This window comes from Leptodactylus fuscus, chromosome 7 (genome assembly GCF_031893055.1).
Source record: "Leptodactylus fuscus isolate aLepFus1 chromosome 7, aLepFus1.hap2, whole genome shotgun sequence".
Lineage (NCBI taxonomy): Eukaryota > Metazoa > Chordata > Amphibia > Anura > Leptodactylidae > Leptodactylus > Leptodactylus fuscus.
In genome coordinates, this window is record NC_134271.1 from 23,392,343 (window position 1) to 23,418,563 (window position 26,221).

General features: G+C 44.2%; 1 protein-coding gene across 1 annotated transcript; it reads right to left on the minus strand.

Moving 5' to 3' along the window:
• Nucleotides 1-460: 460 nt before the first annotated feature.
• On the minus strand, nucleotides 461-20,684 carry SYT8 (synaptotagmin 8). Its single transcript, XM_075281402.1, has 9 exons — nucleotides 20,622-20,684; nucleotides 8,134-8,294; nucleotides 7,565-7,728; nucleotides 6,382-6,477; nucleotides 4,903-5,070; nucleotides 3,232-3,399; nucleotides 2,817-2,934; nucleotides 2,482-2,615; nucleotides 461-1,012 (listed from the first exon to the last, which is right to left on the minus strand). Exons 2-9 carry the CDS (start codon nucleotides 8,246-8,248, stop codon nucleotides 779-781), a joined length of 1,197 nt encoding a protein of 398 aa, XP_075137503.1. The 5' UTR covers nucleotides 8,249-8,294; nucleotides 20,622-20,684; the 3' UTR covers nucleotides 461-778.
• Nucleotides 20,685-26,221: the final 5,537 nt, after the last annotated feature.

Below are 26,221 nucleotides of genomic sequence, written 5' to 3' on the forward strand. Positions count from 1 at the left end.
ACTAAATACAGTGCAAAAATGTGCAAAAAAACCCCCAGCCCTTCCTGTCTTAATTTCCTTTGATCCGATTTTAATATTACAATTAAACCATATAAATATATAAAGAAGTCTTCTACTGTATCTGTGTCTCTGGAACTCATCCATGGTCCTTCTTCCTCTTCATGATCCTTAGTCTCTCGAGCAGGAGGCTATTTGTTGTGTCTGATCTGAAGTAGGACAAAAGATTGATAAACCCCACCCATTTTCTAAGATCCACCCCATCTAATTGGCCACCCCATCTATCTGGCCACCCCATCTAATTGGCCACCCCATCTAACCGGCCAATAATTTTTAGGCAGCAATTGAAGGGATTCCTATGTTCAGGCTCCATTGTGAAGAGTATCTACAAAATGATGGAAGACCTGACCTGGCCTGACCTGTATCTCACAGATAACCCATTGATTGGGCACCACACCTCTTTGTGGTACTGCTGTACCCGCAGGTTAGACCTCTCATTGAATTCAACCTTGTAAAGCTTTTGGCTCCAATAAATGTCAAGCATGTGGTGGCCATTTCTACACTTCTACTTTTCTCAATCTTCGAATATATAATGTAGGAGGATGATATGTAACGGATTTACAGATATATATAGTTTATGGATTCACAATACATAGATCATATCAGATGAGGAGTAGGCCACTTGAGTAACCACCGTGTGCGTCGTGGATAGATAGTAGGAACCTCCAATTTTCCCAGCCATGGGGAAATCTATGGACCTTAAAAGTCCAATCCCTATCACCTATCTTTTAGGCCGAGGTAGTTTTAAAGTAGTTTTCAGGTCAAGGATCTTATCCACTTCTTCTGCTGGCTGCAGATTATGCCACTGAGCTATTGGTCTTCGTGGGTGTGCAAGCATGTCTGACCAGTGTCTTAAACCATTTCCTGAAGATCGACAGCTAAGAAATATTTTTCCGATCTGTTTATTCTTATTGACTTTATCATGGTCCCACACAGAGATGATAAGATCCACATGCTAAAGGAAAAAAAGGAAAAAAATTAGAATTAACCATGTGGTCAACTAATTGTCCATGATGGGAGATTTGTCCTTAAAGAACCTCCAAATCAGATCTAGCATAGACACTATACAGTTAACAGACTTTGCAGAAATCAATAGTACCAATGAGCATAAGGAAATGTATTATATATTATTAGATAAAATGCTTCTGTGTCCATTTATCAGGTTCAATTCCTTCTCCTAAACTGTTCTCCTAAACTGTTCACTTCACCTAAGGATCAGATTCCATGCTTCCCAGTAACTATGAAGAGGGAAGGTGACAGGAGGAAGAGGAAGGCTCCTGTATTGCTGGATTCACAACTACACTGCCCAATACTGTTTACGTATCCAGCGCCGCACCTCCCATGAGGCGACCTGAAGCGACCGCTTCAGGCGGCGCTATGCCAGGGCCCCAGGGAGGGCGGCATTTTTACTTACCTAAGCCAGTCCAGGACAAGCTGTCCTGGACTGGATTAGCACCGAGCGGTGGATTGGGGAGGCCACTGGAGCAGCGCTGCTCCAGCGGCCGCCCCTCATGCTCAGGCAGAGAGCAGGTCCTCTAAGCCCCGCCCCCTTTGCTTTTGCACCGCCCCCTTCACTCCACCACACCCCCTCCACTCCGCCCCCTCCTCCCGGGGGATGGGGCGGCTTTCTGTTGTTTGCCTCGGGCGGCGAAAGGGGCAGGTTCACCCCTGTATGTATCTCAACCCATTCCTCTGCCTCATAACTGTATAGACCCTGTGCCACCAGCCCTGACCTCTGCCTGAAATCTGTGACAAACAGACTCCACCTGCCTTGATTTCGACTTGTCCACTGACTTTGCCTCTGCCACACTCCAGTGTCTTCCAGTTTCCTTCAGTCCGCACAGTCTCATTGTTTGTACTGTATCAACCTTTTAAGTGGTACAGTACCAAACGCTTTCCAAAAATCAAGATATATGCCGACAATAGCCCCAAGTCAGGCCTAAGACGTCTTTTCATAAAAGCTGATAAGATTCATTTAAAAAGACAGGACCCATGCTGGTGTAGAGATATACATTTCTATATTCCTTGACATACTCAATATTGTCAAAAGACCACAACTCGATAAAAGTAGGTTCTTAGTGATGGGAAAAGGAAAACTCACCTCTTTTTGAATTGAAGAGAACTTATATGGCATATTCCTTTGCCAGAATTCCTAGTAGAACATTCATGGTTTGTTACGCGGTTGCAGACGACCGTGCTGCAACCGACCTGCCATGATTTAAAAGCACGGCCGCACACAAGGGAACACGATGTCCCGCCCGTGCATGGGCCGTGCTTCCACCGTCTCCCCCTCCTGTACAGTAATTGACCCCCTAGTACATAGTGTCTACCCACTAGCTGGGGAAAACTTGTGAAAATGCACTATACAAGCCTTATAGTACCTAAAACTACTGGTACACCTTATATAGTTTTTTGATATCACACCTGAATTTGCTCCAAGGTCACATCAAAGCTAAATTCTTCATTAAAGTACGGGTTTAGCGTGTTCTTCTTCACTCCTGTCTTCTTACGCTTCCACTTCTTCTTCTTCAGAGCGAGCTGCACCTTCACATATGGGTCTATAAGGATAAAGATCAAAACCATTGGGACTCTGGAGGAAAGCTGACGGACCCCATAATAAGTGAAATTATAAATATGAAATTTAATGAAATTTATCAGGATTTGCAGGAATCCATATCGGTCATACCGATTGTGGCAGTAATGTGTAAGACTAGCTTAAATTGATACAACCAATCTCTCTCCATTTGCAACTACGTTACCTGAAAATCCATCGTTGTCCATTTTCTTAAGCTTCCTGGCCTCAAGGATGACTACTATTAGCTTTGAAGTCACAGGGATGTATTTTAGTGAGAAGCAGATTTCTCCAAGCCTTTCTTGCTGTGAAGACATATGAATAATATATACTAGAAAAATGCAATACAACTAATACGCCAATAATACCCCAACCGTCCCGGATTGTGCGGGACAGTCCCAGATTCAGGGTCGTCTCCCGCAGTCCCGGTCATCGGAAGGTATGCCCTTCTGCCGACATTTTCTTGTAACACTGTATTTACAGGCCCCCTATACTCTTATGTAGCAGGACACAGTGGCCTTGGGGCACCAGAAGACTTCACAGCCATGTTACCATACCACTGGTGTTTGGCAGTAGTGATATTATAATATTTGCTCTCTTACCTCATTGGTTAATGCAGGACTCAGATCTTGCCACTCCTCAATGACATGCTGTAGATTCATATCCCGCAAAGTCAGCCTCACTTCACCAATAACATCATGCTTTGAGAAACGATTAAAGTCATAGACTTGCATCACAGCCATTGTGTCATCTATTTCTGACTTCAGGAGCTGGAGTAAAGAACACATTAATGGCTGTCAGTGTGGAGTACAGAATGTACAATGCAGTACATGGATGCAGATAGAGTTGAAATCGGTACCTGTCGTGCGGAACAACGCAATTGAAATGGAAAACTGTCCTGATTGATCTAGGTCAACTAAAGGGGCCTCCAATACCACAGAATCTGAAGGAGATGCACCAATTTCCCTATCTGTGTATCTAATCCTCCGACGTGTGATACTGTGTTCTGAAAGGTGTATATAATCCTCCAACAAGTGATACTGTGTGCTGAGCTGTGTGTCTAATCCTCCGATGTGTGATGTGTATATAATCCTCCGACATATGATACTGTGTAATCATGCAAATAAAAAATGCTGCATCTAGCTCCAATGTGGATTTGTATGGTTTGCACAGGACAAGCCAGAGACTGTACAAGTCCAATAATATCCAAATTCGCAATGCTATGAGTAAGGGACGCAACAACATGTCCCGAAACGTGTAAGCTGTGGTATCTTCTTTTTGTCTTGCTCCTGGAACATGTAAGATGTTTCTGTTTTATTGGAATATGAAGTAAATATATATACATTCATTTGCTGGACACACTTTTTGCAAATTTGGACATGATACTGTGTGCTGATCTGTGTATCTAATCTTCCAACGTGTGATACTGTGTGCTGAGCTGTGTATCTAATCCTCCGACGTGTGATATTATTTGCTGAGCTGTGTAATGGTTGTCTATCAGTGTTGGATACACCTGGAGTAATTCTGTGTGCATGTGGAGTGACTGTGTGCATGGCAGTTGAGTGAAAGACTCGCAGGCTTGTATTGGCTAATGCAGGTCACTCTTTTGGAAATGCTGTATCACAGGAACGGTATGTCCGAGAGAGTTGAGGCCCGTTCTAAAACCTACCTGGGCACCTGATGTATCTGTGTGCCAAATTTGGTGACGATCGGTCCAGTCATTTGGTTACGCATAGAGAACAGACGGACAGGCAGACAGAAATTAGATTTTTATATATATATGAGATTGGCTTTCTACAAATTCTCTCCCCTACCAAGATCCAAAAGGATATTACAATATTACTGACTGAGCTGATAAAAATAGTTTCCGGGCATATTCATCATGTGAATAAGACCGTAAAGTTGACATGTACATAGTTATCAAACTTGAAAAGTATGTCCAGGTGTCAAGAATGTTGTCAAACATATTGCAGTTTCCTTGCTATGGACCAGATTCCCGGCAGCATTTGTCTTAGCGGGGCTTTCCCATAGTCATCACCTATCCCCTGCCTGTATATATTACTCCATGCATAGAAGGAAACCAAACTCAATAGACTAAACATAACAAAATTTCTCAGGATCGGATAAAGATCTAATGTGTATGTACCTGCAAATTCCACTTATTATGTATGACACAGCCAAAGGCAGTCCCACTTTCTAGCATTTGCCCCAAAGCCCAAGGCCCAAATTCTTTACAGTCTTTGAACATTTTCCCGTGTTTTATGTAGGCATACCTTGAAGTTGAAGGATTCATTGAAAGTAGGGTTCAGTGTTTTGCGATACATCTTGGTCTCATGTTTCTTTCGTTTATCGTTGGTGAGGTAGACTATGACATAGGGGTCTGATGTTCCTCCGCTGTCCATAGCCTTCAGGTTAGCAGCTTGCTTGACTCCCACGGTCATCTGTAATGAGAAGCATCATATGAAGATCCACCATTACCTGGGACAGTGCGACTGAGATGAGTACTCACATCAATCCAGGGAAGAGCATTACATTTCTCTATTTCTAAAGCAGTCCTATATACAGTAGAAGTCTCCTATATATGTATATTACTCATTGGAATGGCACCCCTGGAGTAACCCCAGCAGGTAATGGGCCCTATTTATATACCAATCCCCACTCTTGCTCACAGGAAGCAGAGGAACGGGGATCAGTAACTAAGGCCACCGGCCTGTGAACCCCAACACACACTGCTAGCATTATACTCTGGGGTCTTTTTAGACATTGGTCATTGGACCAGGGTAGGTGACAAACAAAAAAAAAAACACTATTTACTTACCTCTCCTGTGCTCCAGCAAGCTTTGGGCCTGTTTGGTGATGTCACAGAGGTCACGTGGCCCAGGACAGCATCATTATGTGTTGCAACGCCAGCCTGGGTCAGGTGATGTCAGGTCCAACATTGAAGAGATCTGCAGGGAGTGCGCCAAAGCCAGTGAGAGGTAAGTAACAGTGTTTTTTCTGAAAAGACCCCAGAGTATAATAATCATTCATGGGTGGCCCATAATGTTGCATAATACTGTGCGAAGGGACCACTATGGGGCATAATATTGTGTGCAGGGGCCACTATGGGGCATAATAGGGTGTGTAGAAATGGGGTTTGTGTGGGGTGGGGTTGAGGGTGGTCAGGAAAGGGGTTCCCTGTGTCAAATGTTCATCTTCGGGCGATTCCTAGTTATGCATTTGCTTGTCAAGAAGACTATAAACAACTGCAACACCATGATCTACCTGTAAGCAGGTTCAAGAACAAGGAAGTTCCAAAGTGGGGAATATATATTACACATTCTGTGAATATTTTCACTTGGAAAAAAAAAAAAAAAGAATTAACTGTAACGTACATCCTCAGGTCCCTGCTGGTCTCTTCTTCCTGATCCTGTCTCCAAACCCTGGAAATGCCCACTTAGTCTGTGAGAAGTAGAGACCAGCAGGGACCCACATATTAATAGGATATTCTATGGCTTAATGATTGGTTGGAGTTCCACCTTTGACATCTACCACTGAACAAAGGGACCATCGTGTTAGTAAAACACATTGCCCCCTTATTGGTTACCCTACAACAGGGGTAGGAAACCTTTTTTATACTCGCAGTGCTACGCAATAATTGTAAGGCTGACAGCCACCATACTAAAGTCATATACCACAACCCATAATAAAGAAATAGAATTCACTCTTCAATATTAAGCATAATTTGATACTTTTGTCATAGTTGTTAATACCTCCTCCGTCTGATAGTCATACTCCACAGAATACTGCAGTTTCCCACGGTATTCATTCTCCTGTGACTTCTGTAGTCCTTCTATATCCGGCTGTACCTGGAATGTGACGAAATAACAAGATATAATATGAACATATTTTATACCTTTTGTGACAAATATGATATTGAAATAATATAAAAAGAAAACTTGTTAGGATAATGATTTAGAATGTCGCTAACACTGAGGTATTATTTGGTAACAAAAAAAAATAGATAACCACTAGGGGGCGTTCCACTGGCTACGGCTATTTAATGGTTTATTGCTCAGTAATAGAATTGCAACCTTGGTATTATGCGCACAAACTAATTATGGAACCAGGAACCAGGTCATAATAAATGTGCGGACACTGTAGGCATTTATTGCCCTGTCCTAGTGGAGAATATGCTGCCACCATTAGGATGATACATGGGTCTATGGGTCCATACATGGCTCCAAAGTCCAGATAACTGAACATTATTAAGGAGAGATCTGGGTGAGTCATTCTAGGTTTGACATATCTATCTTGCCATCTATCCATCCAACCTTCCACCATCCATCTATCCATCTACCTCGCCATCTATCTCACATCTATCTCGCTGTCTATCCATCAAACCTTCCACCATCCATCTATCCATCTATCTCGCCATCTATCCATCCATCCATCTATCCATCCATCTATCTATCTTGCCATCTACCTCGCTATCTATCTCACCATCTATCCATCCATCCATCCATCCTTCCATCTAACTCACCATCTATCTTGCCATCTATCCATCTATCTTGCCATCTACCTCGCTATCTATCTCACCATCTATCCATCCATCCATGCTTCCACCATCCATCTATCTCGCCATCTATACATCCATCCTTTGACCATCCATCTATCCATCTACCTTGCTATCTATCTCACCATCTACCCATCCATCCATCCTTCCACCATCCATCTATCTCGCCATCTATACATCCATCCTTTGACCATCCATCTACCTCGCCATCGATCTCACCATCTATCCATCCAATCTTTCACCATCCGTCTACCTCGCCATCTGTCTATCTACTTCGCCATCTATCTACTTCGCCATCTATCTATCTATCTCGCCATCTATCCGTCTGCCTAGTCTTTCCATGAATCACTAATATACAGAATACACAGCTCTGAGCTTACCAAAGTCGTAGTCAGCTTGTTCGGAATCTTCCCAAGTTTGATTTTTTCATTATCTTTTTTATTCTTTTTCTTCCGCTTACAGCAGCAACAGCAACAGCAAATTATTATCAGAACGATCAGAAAGGCTCCGACGGCAAACAATGTGTAGACGGCCCATCGAGGTACTGGAAAGAAAGCCATGAAATTGAGGCATGAAGGTGATTCGTCATATGGGAAATAAATGGGAAGTCTTCAAGCAGCTGATCTGTGGGTGTCCTGGGTGTTGGACCCCTGGCAATCAGATCTTGATAACCTATCCTAAGGATAGGTCATCAACATGTAGGTCCTGGAAAATCACTTTAAATTAATAGGCTATACACAGACATGTTAGACCCAGTTCACATCTGTGTTCGGTATTCCGTTCGAGGGGCTCCCCAATACCGAAAGCATTGAACAAAAGGGCTGCAGGAAAAACCTCAATCTATTTCCACCATGGCTTTTCCCATAGCCCAGTACGTGGGGCCTGAGTTGAGATGAGTGGAAATAGCTTCACATGAATATTAATGATCCATCTGATCTGTAACACTCACATGGAATTCGGTTCAGAACGCTGTCAATCCAGGACACTATGACGGAGCCGGTGGCAGTGGCGGTGGTGTTGGTTTTGGTAACCGGAGCGAGAGTTGTATTCGAGATTTTAGCCATTGTTGTGATTGGATAGAGGAAAAATTCCCCTTCCAATGTGCACGGCCTGGAATAAAATTTTGCATAGTTAGAACTTATTGCTATAAGATCCCCTAACAAAAAGTCAATATACTTAAAGGCAGCTCGTACGTCGTATCCCAGGAGCAGCAGCAATCTCACAAGACGTCTTCTCCAAATTCTGTGCAAGCTGAGATGTGAAGTAATCAGTGTGTACTGGGAGAAAGGAAGGAAATCACTTCCTGACTAGATGAAAGGCAGGAACAGAGAATGGCTCCAGCCCCTACTTCATCCCATAATGTCAATAACAATATATTCCAAGGCTCTGCTGCTTCTTCACTGGTTTCATTCTAATATACATCTATGCAACAATTTACAAAGAAAGAAGGAAAAATATGGACTGTACCTACTAATATTATACAAAATCTACAAAAATGACACAAGTATACATATTGAGCTAGGTGTACGATTCCATTAGCCACTTCACGGCGACGTCAGTATGATGGGTCCATACTCTACTGGGTGCGACCACCATCACCGCAATGCAGCACCCACAGAGAGCGCGGCCCAGCAGCCCAAGACCACCCTTACTGGGCCACACGACCCCAGAGGGACACCACCACAGCAATGACAGATACCATGCAACAGATCCCAAAAAGTTCACCTTACCATATGGCCTTAGTTAGAGGACTAAAGGTTAGTAGAAGACTTCCTTATGCAGTCTCCTGCTGATTAAAAAAACACCTGGGTTGAATGGGAGGAGCACTGGTACCAAAGAAAACTGAGCTGCGAGCTCCGCCTCAATCGAATGCCATCTTGTCTCCCGTGCCATCATTTGCACCTGACACCACATTTTTGCATGAACAAGATATAGTATTTATTGAAACCATTTTGGAGAATATCTAACATTTTAATCACTTTCTATTTCATTTTATTTAGGAGGTAAAGTAGTGAAAAAAATGACGATTTGGCCCAGTGGTCCTCAAACTACGTCCCACAGCCCACATTTTTCTGGCCCGCCGGAAGGGACACACCTATAATGAAGCTCCTAGGGTCGTGATGGACGTCGCCCGGATCACTCACTAACGGGGAATCCAGTATAGGATTCCCTGTTAGTGAGCAATCTCTTATTTCAGCTGTATGTGCAAATGCACATACAGTGTGGCTGCGCTGACTGCAGAGTGTGACCTCTGCTGCAGTGCAGGCGCAATGACGTAAGTTATCAGCACCTGCTGTTTGAAGGAGGAGGACGCCTGGCGGTTCTTCATGGGACTTCAGGTAAGTATTGTGTTTGTAAGTATTGTGTTTTAGTTTACTGTATATGTGTGTGTGTGTGAGGAGGGGGGCTACTGTGGAGCATTTAATACTGTGTGGGGAGGGGGCTACTGCGGAGCATTTAATACTGTGTGTGGAGGGGGGCTACTGTGGACCATTTAATACTGTGTGCGGAGGGGGCTACTGTGGAGCATCTAATACTGTGTGTGGAGGGGGCTACTGTGGAGCATTTAATACTGTGTGGGGAGGGGGCTACTGTGGAGCATTTAATACTGTGTGTGGAGGGGGATACTGTGGAGCATTTAATACTGTGTGTGGAGGGGGCTACTGTGGAGCATTTAATACTGTGTGTGGAGGGGGGCTACTGTGGAGCATTTAATACTGTGTGTGGAGGGGGCTACTGTGGAGCATTTAATACTGTGTGGGGAGGGGGCTACTGTGGAGCATTTAATACTGTGTGTGGAGGGGGGCTACTGTGGAGCATTTAATACTGTGTGTGTGAAGGGGGCTACTGTGGAGCATTTAATACTGTGTGTGGAGGGGGGCTACTGTGGAACATTTAATACTGTGTGTGTGGGGGGGGGCTACTGTGGAGCATTTAATACTGTATGGGGAGGAATTTGTTCATAATTTTTTTAAACTATATTTTGGCTCTCCAGTGGTCTGAGGGATAGTGAACTGGCCCCCTGTTTAAAAAGTTTGAGGACCTCTGATTTGGCCATTTCAGGTTTGTTTCTTCAAAGAATCGGAGAATGGCTTGTATGTTTTAGTAATACAGAGGATTTTGGACGTGGAGATACCTGTCATGTTTATATTTATGTAATCAAAGAAAAGGGAAAGATCATTAGAATTTTTATATGTTTTGTGTTTTTGTAATATTAATTTTAAAACTCTACATCTAAAGGGAGAATGGGACCAGTTCTATAATACAGCTGGCACCGCCTCTGTAACCAATGACGTACAGATAAGGGGTTAAAGAACCACCCAATTTAACTGGTAAGAGCAGTAATAAAGTTGTAACTTTCTATCTCATCATTTGCTTGCAGAAACCCAGCATAACATTTGACCCTTCCCTTTGTTACACAGGAGACGGGATGACTCACTTATACTTGGATTTATATCTCAAGCACCCTATAACCTGATTTCTGTCTCTATCAGCCCATCCAGTGCACTCGTTGTACATGGCTTGGATGAACAGGCCTCTCACTATTCCTTAGGGCACTTTTCAATGGTCTCTCCAATTCTCGATTTCCACTGTCCACATTGGCCCGGCAATGGCTTGCAAAGTCTCAGTCTCTAAGTCCACTGGCTTCTCTCTGGGTGGTAATCAACCAGGCCCAATTGGGCAGCACCACTATGCACTCTGGATCTTTGCAACCTGTCTCTAGCCTTCCAATAATCTCAATGGCTGCTTCCCTAGTGCCAAGCTACACTGCTTCACTTAGGCCCCCCATGCACCCTGCAGAACCTACCTCCCCGGGCCTGCTCATGGTATAGGACGCGAGGGGCGGCCGTGAGCAGGCCCAGGCCACGATCCCCAACCACTGCTATTATTATACTCTGGGGTCTTTTCAGAATAATTTCCTCTGGTGGCCCAAGGAACCCAGGTCTACCAGTGATTTAGGTTATACGTAAGGAGAGAATTTATTGTAATTTATTATATATATTTAATACGTTAGTGTAGATAAGTTTTTGCTTTGCAGCAGTTGAGATCACAGTAATATCTGTTCTAACACCTACACACTTCACCTGTCACCTACATACAACACAAGCAGCTATTTTATGATGTTAAAAGACTATGACAGTGGTGCCGCCTTTCTGTTAACCATGAAATATTCTTATCCTTCGCCATTTTGGGGTGGTTTGTTGGCCACCGGAAAGAGATCCCTGCCATGATAGTGAGGAGCCTATTGAAGACTCCCCATATACTTCTATTACAGGCTGCACTAGGCAGCAGCTTAACCCCTCATATACCATGATCTGACCTTTTAAATGGGGCCCAATTCTAACTTTGCCGTTATTTTTATGCTGTGGGCCCCCTATTACTGCTCCTCTCGTATCAATACACAGAGTATACTACACATTAGTGCCCCCACACAGTATAATGACCCAATAGTGTCCCCACAAAATGTATAGAGATCCCCACAATTGCCAGTAACCCCACAAGGTCCTTGCACTACAGGAACAGCTTGAGGACCTGCTGCACATGATGTTCCAGGCAGACAGATGTGGTATGGATGTCAGGTTGTCATATGTAGGAACACACTGGGAAGTGAAGAGGGGTGAGAATAAATATTAGGCCGTTACCTATTGAAATAATCCAATAGGCAACGGGAGATTTAAAAAAAAAAAAGAGACTGTAGTTCGTTATGTGACCAACAGGGGGCCCCTGCAATTGCTTGGGTAGAATGGTGGGCAATAATGCCCCTGACGATATGTAACTCCAGACTAGTAAACCTGTTGTATGTTTATTAAATATTGTACATGGAATCTAGTATATTAGTATATAGAAGAGGCATTGCTCTTCCAGTTGTATATATACACCCTAATCCTATTTAATAAGAATGGATCGTTGTATAAAAGCAAGTTATGTCACTTTGTACTATAGTTTATACGAAAGCCCTCTGGCCTAGTCCTGCTCGCACAGCAGAGAATTTGGTAAGTTTCAGTGTAAAGTCCAAATATCATTACATTTTTCCATACAGTTGAGTGCTGGACTTTGGCTATCTCCGATGGTCTCCAATGGTCCCATTGAAATGTGGGGAGTGGGGTCACCTCTGTCTGATCACCCCACCGATCTGCAACGTGTCCCCTATACTGTGGATAGATAGTAAGCTCCTAAGAGGTTTTAGTTTACTGTATACCTATGCTCTGTGTATATAAGACTGTGTATATAATAATGGGACACCGCTTTAAGACGTGACCCGATAAATCCCTAGTGGCTATATAACATGGGTGGTTCCCGTACTAAGCGCTGCGATGACGTTACGGGTTACCATTCTCTACATAACATTTTTCTGTGTGTTTGCCCTTTCATTTATGACATACACAGCCTGTCCTACGACTCTCACACCCTGCTGTGTGCTGGTTTTACAGGAATTCTAGACATTCCTCCTCCATATTGCTATTGTCTATAAACCTTTTGTTTACTTTTTCCTGTGACAACCAAAGTCGTCCTTCTTGGTGACATCCCTATACTTCCATAAAATCTTTTGGCTAATGTACCCCAAAAAAGAGAAGCGACTAGTGCAAAGGCATTGGCCCCTACAGTATGAACCTACCCACACTCCCCGGGCACTAAACATGGATGGATGATCCAGAGGCAAAAACCTCCCATAAGGTGGACGCCAATTGCCCCTTCAGAAGATGAATTTATTTCCCAATTTCATGTATGGCAATTGGACTAAATCCCTGGATCAACATCCAAAAGTTCTAGTTCCCATAACTTGATATTTTTAAGGGGCGTACACACTACTGATGTTAATGTCCGTTGCTGTCTTCCATCATGGATGACAGCAACGGACATTAAACTGTTGCAGAGAATGGTCACAAAACATTGAAGGAAGACTAAGGAGAGATATGGTATTAGGATAAGACTTGCGCCCATTCTGTGCTTTCAACCAGTTCCTGGTTTTGACTTAAGCATGATACTGGTATGTGAATCTTATTATTATTTATTATGCTTACTTATATAGCGCCATCATATTCCACAGCGCTTTACAGACATTGACAGTCACTGTCCTATATAGGGCTCACAATCTACATTCCCTGTCAGTATGTCTTTGGAGTGTGGGAGGAAACCCACGCAAACACAGGGAGAACATACAAACTCCTTGCAGATGTTGTCTTTGGTGGCTTTTGAACCCAGGACTCCAGCACTGCAAGGCTGCAGTGCTAACCACTGAACCACCATGCTGCCCCTGTGTATAAGGCCTTAGTAACTCTTTCAGATGTTTCCCTGGAACTTCAACTACATATCACGGCTGTAAGCTTATCATGTTACTGTAGGATTGTTACACAAAACACTCATTCAAGTATCGCTGTACACGATGGGAGCGACAGTTTTAGTATCTGTACATCTGAATTCTTTTGTGCTTAGTGTACTTTATACTTTATTATATTTTCTCATTCTTAGGGCTAGTTCACACGTGGGCAAAGGGGCGGATTTCGCTTCAAAATCCGCCCCTTTACAATGGCGGTCTATGTAGACCGCCAGGCTTTTTTTTTCCGCTAGCGACCTGCCCTATCTTCAGGCGGAAGCCGCGCAGCTTCCGCCCCCGGCAGCACCCTCCTATGTCGGCTCATTCATTTGAGCCGACAGCGGAGGGGAAAGCCGCGACCGCGATGGTCGCGGCAGGCGGGTTTTGACAAGAGAGAGACGCGGCTCGCCACGTCTCTCTCGGTGTCAAAACCCGAGCGGGCAGTTCACGTGTGAACTAGCCCTTAGACTCCGATTTCCTTGTATTCTTATTACTACAAAATACAAAAAGTGCCAAAAACATGTCAGTAGATGCCCCTGATATAAGATCATACATTGTATAAGCAGTTTTCAACAGTCTCACTTTAGTGTCCAAACATAGATTTGGTTAATCCCTTCAATTTTCGTTTTTCCATTTCCGTCCCCCCTCCCCCATTCCAAGAGCCATAATTTTTTTCAGTTCAGAGTCATTTGATGGCTTATTTACTTTTGTACTTTTGTAATGGCCTCATTTAATATCCTGTACAATGTCCTGGGAAGCTGGGAAAAATCAGAATGAGGTGGAATTGGGAAAAAATGCAGTTGCGCTAATTTCTTATGGGTTTAATTTTTACGGCATTCGCTATGTGGTAAATATGACATGTTACCTGTATTCTGTGGGTTAGGACGATCATGGCCATATCAAATTTATATAGTGTTGGTAACGTTTTGACACCTTTTAAAAAATTAAAAACTTTTCAAATTGGAAAAACATTTTTGTGTCGCCATGTTGTGACGCCTGTAACTTTTTTATATTTACAGCCTGTACCCAGAATCTCTTGTGCATGTACCTTTGGTGCTTTGCATCAGTGTGTCTTAGCCTATTAGGCCAATTGTCACCTACATCAGGATTACTATTAGACGTAGTGACTTGTAGGTCACCCTGTAGCAAACGCCATATAGGGGTTAATGGGTGACAACCAGGGAGTCTACTTAGACAATGTTTTTAGACGTGGACCAAAGTTAAACCAGTTAGGTGACTCATCCACTGGGCATTACACCTTGTATGAGTACGAATTTAAAAATAGCTGTCAATCACTGGTTAGTCCCGCCTACTGGACTCCTAAACCCAGGTTAACCCCTTCCTGTTCCGTGCTGTACTATTACTGCTATGTCTGCAGCATAATTTCCAAGTCTCGGTTGTATTACACAGCCTTGACCCAGGGCTAACCGCTGATATAGGAAAATACTCCAGTGACCCTCCACATGCCGTGTTCAATAGCGACTACAGCACCTGGGTGGTTCAGGGGCAAGTTTGTCCCCTCATCCTTCTTCCACCCCTGGAATCCTCGCAATGAGTTTACAGGGCCTGATAATAAGATAAGTTGACTTTTCCCCTCTGCGGACTTTCTGCCTTTATTATACCTATACAGAAAACGCCTGTGTAGATATAATTGAGCTGCTGCAAAATAAATATGTTTATTTCGCAACGTGGAGCCCCGGCCTTAAGCAGGATTTTTTAGAATTGCTTTAGAAAATAAAACATTGGTTGGCCCAGTTTAGCAGGCCCATTGTGTGGCAGAGTCCTTTACAGGGTATCATAATGACAATATTGTTCATGGGATAGTGTACTGCTATTTAGTGAGGCTCTCTGTACTGTTTATAGGGGCACTCTGAAGGTATTGCTTACAGTGATCTTTCTGGGATCAGGATACATATATATAAGAACCCTATTACAATTAAAGAGTGGGAATCCACTTACTTAAGTTAGGTCCAGTTCACATCCGCGTTCAGGTTTCCATTCGAGGAGTCTGCTTAGGGACCCCCCGAACAGAAACCTATACACATAGAGAAAACGGTTACCTGGGAAAACACGCGGACCCTGCATGACTTTTCTCTCTGTGCGGAAACCACATGGACCCTATTATAGTCTATGGGGTCTGCGTGTTTTCCCAGGTAACCGCTTTTTTATGTGTATAGGTTTCCGTTCGGGGGGGTCCACAAGTGGACTTCTCGAAAGGAAACCCAAATGCAAATATGAACCAGGCCGAAATGATTACTTGCTAGCTGTGTGTCCGCCATGAGCTGCAGGCCCAATGTGTGAACCCAGGCTTTTATTTTGCAGCTGATTGTGACCACCAGTCTAGGGCTTCATGCACACACGTATTCTTTAAAAAAACAGTTTCGGCGCTCACGGCCGGACACCGTCTGCCGGGTTTCCGTCTTCTTTCGGCAGAAGACGGAAACCTGAAAGCGGAGTCCAGGTGCAGATGTGAACCGCCCTGACCAGGGTGCAAAATAATGGCCGTGAATTAAGTCCATTTTTCACAGTCGATTCGTACCCGATGGGCGGTCGTTATCACAGATCCTCAATATATTACATTGTATGCCAAAAATCTGACATGATCATGATGGACCGTCAAATTAACGCTCATGTGAATGGCCCCCATTCACTGACACTGAATTAAATTCTGCAGTGTGACGTCCATTAAAAAAAAAACGGACATCACACGGCCATTATTCACTGAATGTGTTCTAACTCTGAGGTTCGCCTTTTAAACTGTTATGGATGTGGCACAGAAGACACGAATGACTAACTCAGATGATATTTCCTACATGTTTGTGTGGCTGTGATGGAAAAGATATTGACCAGACTAATCCTGCCTGAACCCTGCAGACGCCCTGAGGTCACAGTAAGGCTGCCTTCACATGGAGTTTACGCTCTGCTCATTCTGACACGTAAACTCATTCGGAGTGAGCGGCGTAAAACAGATCCCATTGACTTCAATGGGTGCTGGCATACGCGTGTATCACTTTGAAAGCAATAGGTAAAAAAGCCTCCCATTGATTTCAATGGGTAGCGCGCGTAAGCTGGCACCCATTGAAGTCAATGGGATCTGTTTTACGCCGCTCACTCTGAACCAGTTTACGTGTCAGAATGAGCGGTGCGTAAACTCCGTGTGAAGGCAGCCAAAGTCAGTGTCTTCTCCAGTCTGTTAAAAAGTGGAGAAGGAAATTTTTACGCTAAGGCCCAGTTCACATCTGAAACCTAATCCACATAAAAAAAAAAAAACAGTTACCTTAGGAAACCTGCAGACCCCATAGACTATAATGGGGTCCATGCAGTGACGTAGCTACTGAGGTAGCAGTGATAGCAGCTGCCACAGGGCCGGGGACATTTGGGGGCCCGGCGACAGCTGCTACCACTGCGTTTTTGTTTTTTTTAATAGGCCGTTACCGGTTCCCTACAGTCAAACATGGCGGAGGTTCCCTGATGTTTTGGGGTTGCTTTGCTGCCTCTGGCACTGGACTGCTTGACCGTGTGCATGGCATTATGAAGTCTGAAGACGACCAACACATTGTGCAGCATCATGTAGGGCCCAGTGTGAGAAAGCTGGGTCTCCCTCAGAGGTCAGGGCTCTTCCAGCAGGACAATGACCCAAAACACACTTCAGGTCAGCACTAGAAAATGGTGGTGAGAGAAAGCCCTGGAGACTTGTAAAGTGGCAGCAATGAGTCCAGCCCTGAATCCCATAGAACACCTGTGGGGGAGGAGAGATCTCTTGATGGCAGTTTGGAGAAGGCCCCCGTCACATCTCAGGGGGGACCGCGAGCAGTTTGCCAAAGAAGAATGGTCTAAGATTCCAGCAGAGCCTTGTAAGAAACTCATTGCTGGTTACCGGAAGTGGTTGTGCGCAGTTATTGTGTCTAAAGGTTGTGCCACCAAGTATTAGGCTGAGGGGGCCAATACTTCTGTCCGGCCCATTTTTGGAGTTTTGTGTAAAATGATCAATGATTTGACTTTTTTTTCATTCTCTTTTGTGTTTTTTCATTGCAAGCAAAATAAATGAAGATATTACCAAAGAGTTTGTGCTTGTAATCATTTTCTGGAAGAACCTGAGTATTATCTGACAGAATTGCAGGGGGGCCAATACTTTTGGCCAACAGTGTATTCAATAATGGGACATACATAAGTTTATATATACATACACACACTATATCTATGCTATAGGTATGGTCTACAAAGAACAAGAACTAGTAGCATTAGATCAGGCGTGAAGGCGCTGTATGACTGGCACTATTGCTGCAGCCGCCCTGACAGGTGTCAGGCTGTGTATCCGTCACTATGGCTGCTACAGCAATATTGTTTTTCATGGCAGTCAAAGTATGTAAGAAGGCTCCTTCAGGATTGTAAGTGGCCGTCTCAGCATTGCCAGGTCAGGAAGGTGACTTAACTGTGCCAGAAAATTACCATTAGTCTCGTATGACGTACTACCTGCAAATGACTTCCTCAATAGACTGTTAATATACTGTACATTGATGTGCAAAAGTTTTAGGCAGGTAGGGCATAAATGCTGCAAACTACAGAATGCTTTCGTAATACAACTGTTGTGATTTGTAAAGTGCTGCGGTAGATAAGTAAAATGTATCATAATAGTTTATTTCTGTCAATTAACAAAATGAAGAAAAGAGAAATCTAAATCACATCAATGTTTGGTATGTCTAAAACTTTTACACAATCGTGTACATAGAGAGCTGTTTCAGCAGAGTCACAGGCTACAAGCTGGCTAGGTTCACATGGGCCTGGGTCTGGTCTGCATGGGGACCTGAAAGACGGAGACCCTGTTCGCTTAAAAAGTGGTTACACGCAGAAACCCATGGACCCCATAGACTATAAGGCCGGGGCACCACGGGACGTAAACGCAAATCGCAGCATGTCAATCATTTCTACGGAAACGCCGGCGGCTTTCCTGTAGATATAATGTTAAGAGAAAGTCCGCGGAGGAAAACTCTGTGAACTTTCTCTTAAAAGCGCTGCAGAAAGAACCGCATTTGACTGTGTAATGGGTGTAATAGATCACCGAGGGGCATCATATTGTATAGAGCCACTAGGGAGTCATTATACTGTGTGAGGGCCATTGAGGGGGCATTATAATTTCTTTGGGTCAGGTATTTCTAACCTTTGCACTGGGTCCACCAATGTGTTTAAAACGACTCGGTGTTCAATGCAGGGCAGCCTGTGACTATATGTGTTGCCTATGTGTGTATATTGTGATATATATTGTGAGTGTATATTGCGGCGTTTCCGGCTCGTGGGGCCCTGGCTTTAGTCTTACTATGTAGTAAATATCCTATCCTTCCTACTAATATTCTAATAATAAATAAATAAATAAATATATATATATATATATATATATATATATATATATATATATAATTATAAATAAATAATATTATAAATGTGAAAGTTTGGATGTTTGTTGCTCAATCACGCAAAAATGGCTGAACGGATTGAATTAAATTCGGCACATAGATAGAATGTAACCTCGATTAACACATAGGCTACTGTTTATCCCAGTAAATGACATGGCTTCACGACTGTTATGAATTTATGTTCACATACTATATAACACTGCTCCTGCAGAAGTTTATCTCAGCTTCTGAGAAAGCCAGGTCTGTTATCTCTCTGTGTAAAAAAAACTAACCCTCAGTGGATTGTGTACATGCATTTGCATATTATCTGATCTGCTCCAGGCAGTGCTGAGAAACTGACATGGGCAAACCTCTTTAATCCACATTGGCCATTTGCTAATTTTAAACATGCTGGGAAAAAGAAATTTTAATTTGTCGCAAACAACGAGAGCTATGAAGGTAGCCAGAAGTCACAGAGTTGTCCTAAAGCAGAGCTGAGGGGGATCATCGACGCCAACAATACATGCATTATATGGCATCCCAGCGAGCTGCTGAGATGCCGGTACAATCACAGGCACGGTGTGAGGAACAAATTCAGCGGCAGGACAACTTGACAGCTGCTGAAACGCCAGAGCAGGCGGATCATCAACACCAGCAACACGCTCATTATATGGCGTCCCAGCTGCTGGAACAATCACAGGCACGGTGTGAGGATGAAGTTCAGCAGCAGGACAGCTTGAGAGCTGAATATAGACGGATCATCGACGCCAACAACCCGTAGACGAAGTTAGGGGCAGAGGCTAGTATATATATAAGTATATAGGAAAGGACACCCGTTACATAGTCATATACTATCAACAATAAGAACAGAGAAGTATATACTTTTTTTTTAACACTGAAGTCTATGTAAAACTGATGCCCTTTCCATGGCCTCCATTTGGATCAGATTTTTTGACATCCTTTCCTTGTACCGTACACCGTAGTAGAAATTTGATGTGAACGTAGCCTAATATAATCTAGAATATTACCTATAAAAAGTGTGACTTTCATGTCTAACAGTCCGGGCCTGTAATGTAGAAATTCTTTGCCAAGGATTTCCATATAAAGCATTATATATTGCATGTAAAATCTGTGATATTACATCTTATCAATACTGGTGTCATCTTATATTGTAGAGTCCTTTGGGGTTCCAGAGGCTCCAGAGTCACATAGCCTTTGTTACTTCTGTACTTCTGTAATGGGTTCTTCCCAGTAATCTATACATTAATATTCTATGAGACAGCAATCTCGGGCAGTCTCATAGAAGAGAATCCATTGCACTGTATATTGTACAACACGCGAGGCAAAATCCTATCCCCATAGGTCAATATACTTCCGTATATACATATAGCTAACCCATATACAATACAGCTAAAACCAAGGAAAGGAAATCCTATACGCCAGGTTCCAGTGAGATATGGGGTAGTGAGATATCGGGGCGACCTGAATTTTGCAGATGATCCTTGTTAAATCTGAATCTTCTACAAATCTCCTGTAAAAGGTGAATTTTAGGCACGAACAAGTGACGGCTATTGCAATACTTATATCACCATTACTTCAATGTAGAAGAATCTCTCACAAGAGAAGCCAAAGACCTATCAAATTTCATCCTGGTGCTAAGAAATAGCACAATATGTCCTTGTCCCCCCCAACAAGACACATAGAAAATCACATGAGCAATGAGGGTCTTACCAGAACCATGCAGTATGTCCTTTCTCCCGACACCAGTCTCGTTTCCTTGTCGCTCCTGTCCCCTCTACCAATTCACACAGAACTGGAAATTCAACTACATTGCAACCTAGAATGACACCACACCCACGGTCACACAAAGACCATGAGAGTCACGCACAGAGACAGCGACGTAGACTGTTACAACTAAGAGACTTACAATGTATGTCGCTGGAAGGGTAAAGGAGCTGGCAGCCATCCTGGCATGGGATTGGCACATTATAAAGTCATCTATAGAAGGATTCTAGCAGTGCAAGAGTTAAACAGAGGCTTAGAAGTATCATAGTCCATGGAGTTTAATCTATTATAGAGTTACAGAGCGGTTTCAAAGGATATCTCTGAGGCCCCGCGTTGAGTTTTTTGTTGCAGATTTTGCTGTGGTTTTTTGAGCCGAGATCTAGAATGGTTTGAAAGTGAATGGGAAATATAATAAAAGTACTTATATGTTTCCTTTCTAAATTCACTTCCAACTTTGGCTCAAAAAAGCGAAAAAATCTGCAACAACAAATGCTGCATTTCCGCAACGCTGGACGATCCGGTACATCCATGCATTACACACATCCTACGGATTTCAAGGGAAAATTGTTGGCGCACCGAATTGCTCTATCATGTTCCTACTAGAATGGGAACTACAAAAACGATATACCGTAGCTCATCTGTGCTATACTGTTTCCATAGCTCTCCTCCTCCTCTATGGGATTTATGGGATGGGCGTATTGAAGCATGGCTCAGCTATTCCCATAAATCCCACCCCAGGGATCGGGACAAAGGGTAGTCATTCCCATCATGGCAGTGATTTGCTTTAAAGTGGTTTCGAGGGAGTTACATCTTAATGACCTATCCTTATTATCAGACGGGTGGCGGTTTGGCACCCAGAACCCTCACCGACAAGCTGTTGGAAGAGACTTCAGCTTTTGGGTGAATGCTACCTCTTCCCTGAATACCAGGCCCTCCAGCCGCTGTGAAACTACAACTCCCACCATGCTCCATTCACTTCCATGGGAGTTCCAAGAACAGCAGAGAAAGTATGCATACCTCCCAACCTTCCCGATTTCCGCGGGACATTCACGATTCCGGTGACGTGTCCCGCGGTCCCGGTTGGATGGAGGTATGTCCCGATTTCAACTCAGATCTGTCACAGTTCAGCTCCTTGCTTTGCCCCTGCACACCACTTAATGGCTGTGTAGACGCGATGTGATGACGTCACTTCGCGTCTACAACTGTGCGCGAGAGAGAGCGGCGGGGGAGCGAGGAGAAGGTAAGTGTATTGTGTACACTGAGGTGGAACGTGAAACTAGGGGCAGATGAAGGAGGGGACGGCATGACACTGGGGGCAGAGATGGAGGGACATGAATCTGGGGGCAGAGATGGGGGGACATGAATCTGGGGACAGAGATGGGGGGACATGAATCTGGGGGCAGGGATGGAGAGGACTTGAATCTGGGGGCAGAGAAGGAGGGGACATGAATCTGGGGGCAGAGATGGAGGGGACATGAATCTGGGGGCAGAGGTGGAGGGGACATGAATCTGGGGGCAGAGATGGAGGGGAAAGGAATCTGGGGGAAGAGATGGGGGACATGATTCTGGGGGCAGAGATGGGGGACATGAATCTGGGAGCAGAGATGGAGGGGACATGAATCTGGGGGCAGAGATGGGGGGACATGAAACTGTGGGCAGAGATGTGGGGACATGAATCTGGGGGCAGAGATGGGGGGACATGAAACTGTGGGCAGAGATGTGGGGACATGAATCTGGGGGCAGAGATGGGGGACATGAAACTGTGGGCAGAGATGGAAGGGGGACATGAATCTGGGAGCAGAGATGGAGGGGACATGAATCTGGGGGCAGAGATGGGGGACATGAAACTGTGGGCAGAGATGGGGGACATGAATCTGGGGGCAGAGATGGGGGACATGAATCTGGGGCCAGAGATGTGGGGACATGAATCTGGGGGCAGAGATGGAGGGGACATGAATCTGGGGGCAGAGATGGAGGGGACATGAATCTGGGGGCAGAGATGGAGGGACATGAATCTGGGGGCAGAGATGGAGGGGACATGACTATGGGGCAGAGATGGAGGGGACATGAATCTAGGGGCAGAGATGGAGGGGGGACATGAAACTGGAGGCAGATGAAGGGTGTATATGAAACTGGGGGAGAGATAGAGGGGGAACATATAATTTACGGGTGACTGTAGGAGGATTATACTGTGTGCGGGCACATGAAAAATTAATGAGAATGGGCAGAGTCAACACAAAAGTGGGCAGGGCTAAATTTGCCGCGTACATTTTGTCCCTCTTTCCATTCTTCAAAAGTTGGGAGGGATGAGTATGCATGCTGGGAGTTGTAGTTTTGCAACAGCTGGAGAGCCGTACATTCCCTATCCCTGGTCAATGTTCCCAGCATCATCCATCGTCATCCATTAACCATCGATGACCAATCCTTAGATAATCTATATGTAACTTCCAGAAAACCCCTTTAATTTTTCCTGTGCTGGAGCTTCAGGGAAATTGAACTGTTGGTGCGGGATCACCCCACAGATGAGATTGTATGGCTGGAGTCCAGATCCCCTTCCCTGGACCCTTTTACCAAAAAGTTATTGGGAGGGAATTTATCCATCCATGCACTCCAGAATTGTGGCATAAGAAATTTACAAAACAGGAAGTTTGTGACTTTTTGACAAAAAACTCCAACATTTAGCATTTTTTGCAAAGTGGGTTTGGGATGTGTTCATGGTTAGAATATCAAACTGTACTGTACTCCAGATTTATCAAATAAAAAAGTTACAAAAATATCACAAGCTCATCCCAGTAGCCTAAAAAGTGGAGTAACATAATAGGATGGAAGTATTAGACTTATACATGCCCTGATTTGACAAATTTGGTGGAAAATACACCAACGCAGACCACATTGTATACAGGCCATTGCCGTTGAGATCTGCTGATGTATGGTGTGACATGGGGAACTGCATGGTAGAATAACACTCACACACTGATAGATAGAGATGTTCCGCATTCTTCTTTCCCCACCATCTACTAACACACAAAGAGTCTGACTCACTTGTTCTTGTGTCAACTATTTTATTGGTAAATCCAATCTAAGGAAAACAGATTTATAAGAGTTTAGAAGATAAAGGAAACATTGGCAGGTATTAGTAGAGCCCTCACATCACGCAAGGACTCAACCCAAGCAGCTGTAATAACTAATCATTGCTTTTCCCTATCGGGAAATAAAGGGGTTGTGCCGGTCCGGAACGTCGCCAAATAGTCTTCACTGCTACAAATTTCTAGAGTCAGTTGCTTCAAGATCAAAGACGTTTTTTTTATGTTTGTATCCTCCCCTGGATCTCCCATCATTATACTCTAGGGTCTGAAAAGACTCCAAAATATAATAATTGTTCATGGGTGGTCCACAATGGGGAATAATACTGCAGGGTCCACTATGGGGCATAATACTATGTGCAGGGGCAACTATGGGGCATAATACTGTGTGCAGGGGCCACTATGGGGGATAATACTATGTGCAGGGGCAACTATGGGGGATAATACTATGTGCAGGGGCAACTATGGGGCATCATACTGTGTGCAGGGGCCACTATGGGGGATAATACTGTGTGCAGGGGCCACTATGGGAGATAATACTGTGCGCAGGGGCCACTATGGGACATAATACTGTGTGCAGGGGCCACTATGGGACATAATACTGTGTGCAGGGGCCACTATGGGGGATAATACTGTGTTCAGGGGCCACTATGGGACATAATACTGTGTGCAGGGGCCACTATAGGGCATAATACTGTGTGCAGGGGCCACTATGGAGCATAATACTGTGTGCAGGGGCCACTATGGGGCATAATACTGTGTGCAGGGGCCACTATGGGGCATAATACTGTGTGCAGGGGCAACTATGAGACACAATACTGTGTGCAGGAACCACTATGGGGCATAATACTGTGTGCAGGAACCACTATGGGGCATAATACTGTGCACAAGGGCCACTATGGGGCATAATACTGTGTGCAGGGGCCACTATGGGGCATAATACTGTGTGCAGGGGCCACTATGGGGCATAATACTATGTACAAGAATGCGGTTTGTGATCAAGGGCAGGGGGCGGGAGGGTTGGTACCGTTAGGGTCGGGGAGATCTAAGTCAAATGTTTGCCTTGGGGCCCCACCATTCCTAGTTATTCTAAAGACAAAACATTTCTATCTACACCTGCTATGAACAATATGAGCCAAACAAAATTTTATTGTAAAATTAATCTATCAAACCAATGATGACCCCGCCCCCTCTGGTTAGCCCCACCCATTTTCTCACCCTGCACATCAATGATTATCGCCAGTGACACATCCGGGCACCCCTTGGATCCTTACCGACACATTATCCCATATATTCTATGGGAATATTCCAGACATAGAAGAAATTCGGATTATTGATTATTGCTCAGGAATACTGAAGCAGAATAAGCAGAGTTTTCCTTAGTCTTATAAATTAATGTGCGGCGAACAGGATTGTAATGTAAAACGAATATCGTTGGTAAAGTCATCATTTACCTTGTAAGACCAAACCCTAAGTGTATATTTGTACAGCTCAGCACGCTATAAAAATAGTCAAGGAGCGTCAATTTGCTTTTTCTCACCAGGGGATTACGGTTGTCGCCTTTCATCTCCTATAGACAAGTATGGCTGGGACTGAAGAGGTTCCTACTACAACTTTGTTAATCATTTCCTATATGGCAGAACTTGTTTTACATCATTTCTGTGGATTATCCTAGAGAATGCGGCCGAGCTGCCGGCGCTGGTGTAGTCATGGTCGGTAATGGTGGGACGCATGGATATTACAAGAGTGCAATGAAGAAGTATGTGTCCCCCTATTATGTATGTTTGCCATACTAAAGAAAATATCATTCTTCATATTGACAGGGATCTGACGGGCAAACATCACAAGATTCGTCTCTAGAGGTTTGCCCAGCAGTTTTGTTCAGTCCAAAAATGTCTGAACTGGAACTGCTATTGTTATACTTTGGGGGCTGAGTATAATAGGTGGAGGCTCAGCGGAGGTGGGATCCCCTGGGATCTGGTGCATGGGTACGTGCCCTCTTCGGCTCCTTATGGATAACTGAATGACGTTGGTGATCGGTGAGGCTTGTGATTGGGTCTTAGTGGTCACATGGGTCACACTGGCATAATGACACACAGACGCAAACGCTGACATGATTCAAGGGACTCCTGAAGCTGCGTGACCATTGACATTAATCTGGAGGCTGGTAAAAGGCCTGAGAGCACTGGAGCCCATGGGAGGTGAGTAAGACTGTCTCTTATGTTTACTGACCTCCGGTGGACCTCCGCTTATTATACTCTTACTAGTACTAGTTATTAGTATAGCATACATCCCAACTTTTGAAGAACTGAAAGAGGGACAAAATGTAGCGCGCCGCGGCAAATTTAGCCCCACCCACTTTTTGTTGACTCCGCCCATTCTCATTCATTTTTTCATGTGCCCGCACACAGTATAATCCTCCTACAGTCACCCGTAAATTATATGTCCCCCCTCTATCTCTCC

Coding starts and splice junctions, on each gene's coding strand:
- SYT8 (XM_075281402.1), bottom strand. CDS start 8,248: ATGGCTAAAATCTCGAATACAACTCTCGCTCCGGTTACCAAAACCAAC. Junction 7,729..8,133: donor CGTTCTGAACCGAATTCCAT/GTGAGTGTTACA, acceptor CTTTCTTTCCAG/TACCTCGATGGGCCGTCTAC. Junction 5,071..6,381: donor ATGACTATCAGACGGAGGAG/GTATTAACAACT, acceptor TTCTCATTACAG/ATGACCGTGGGAGTCAAGCA.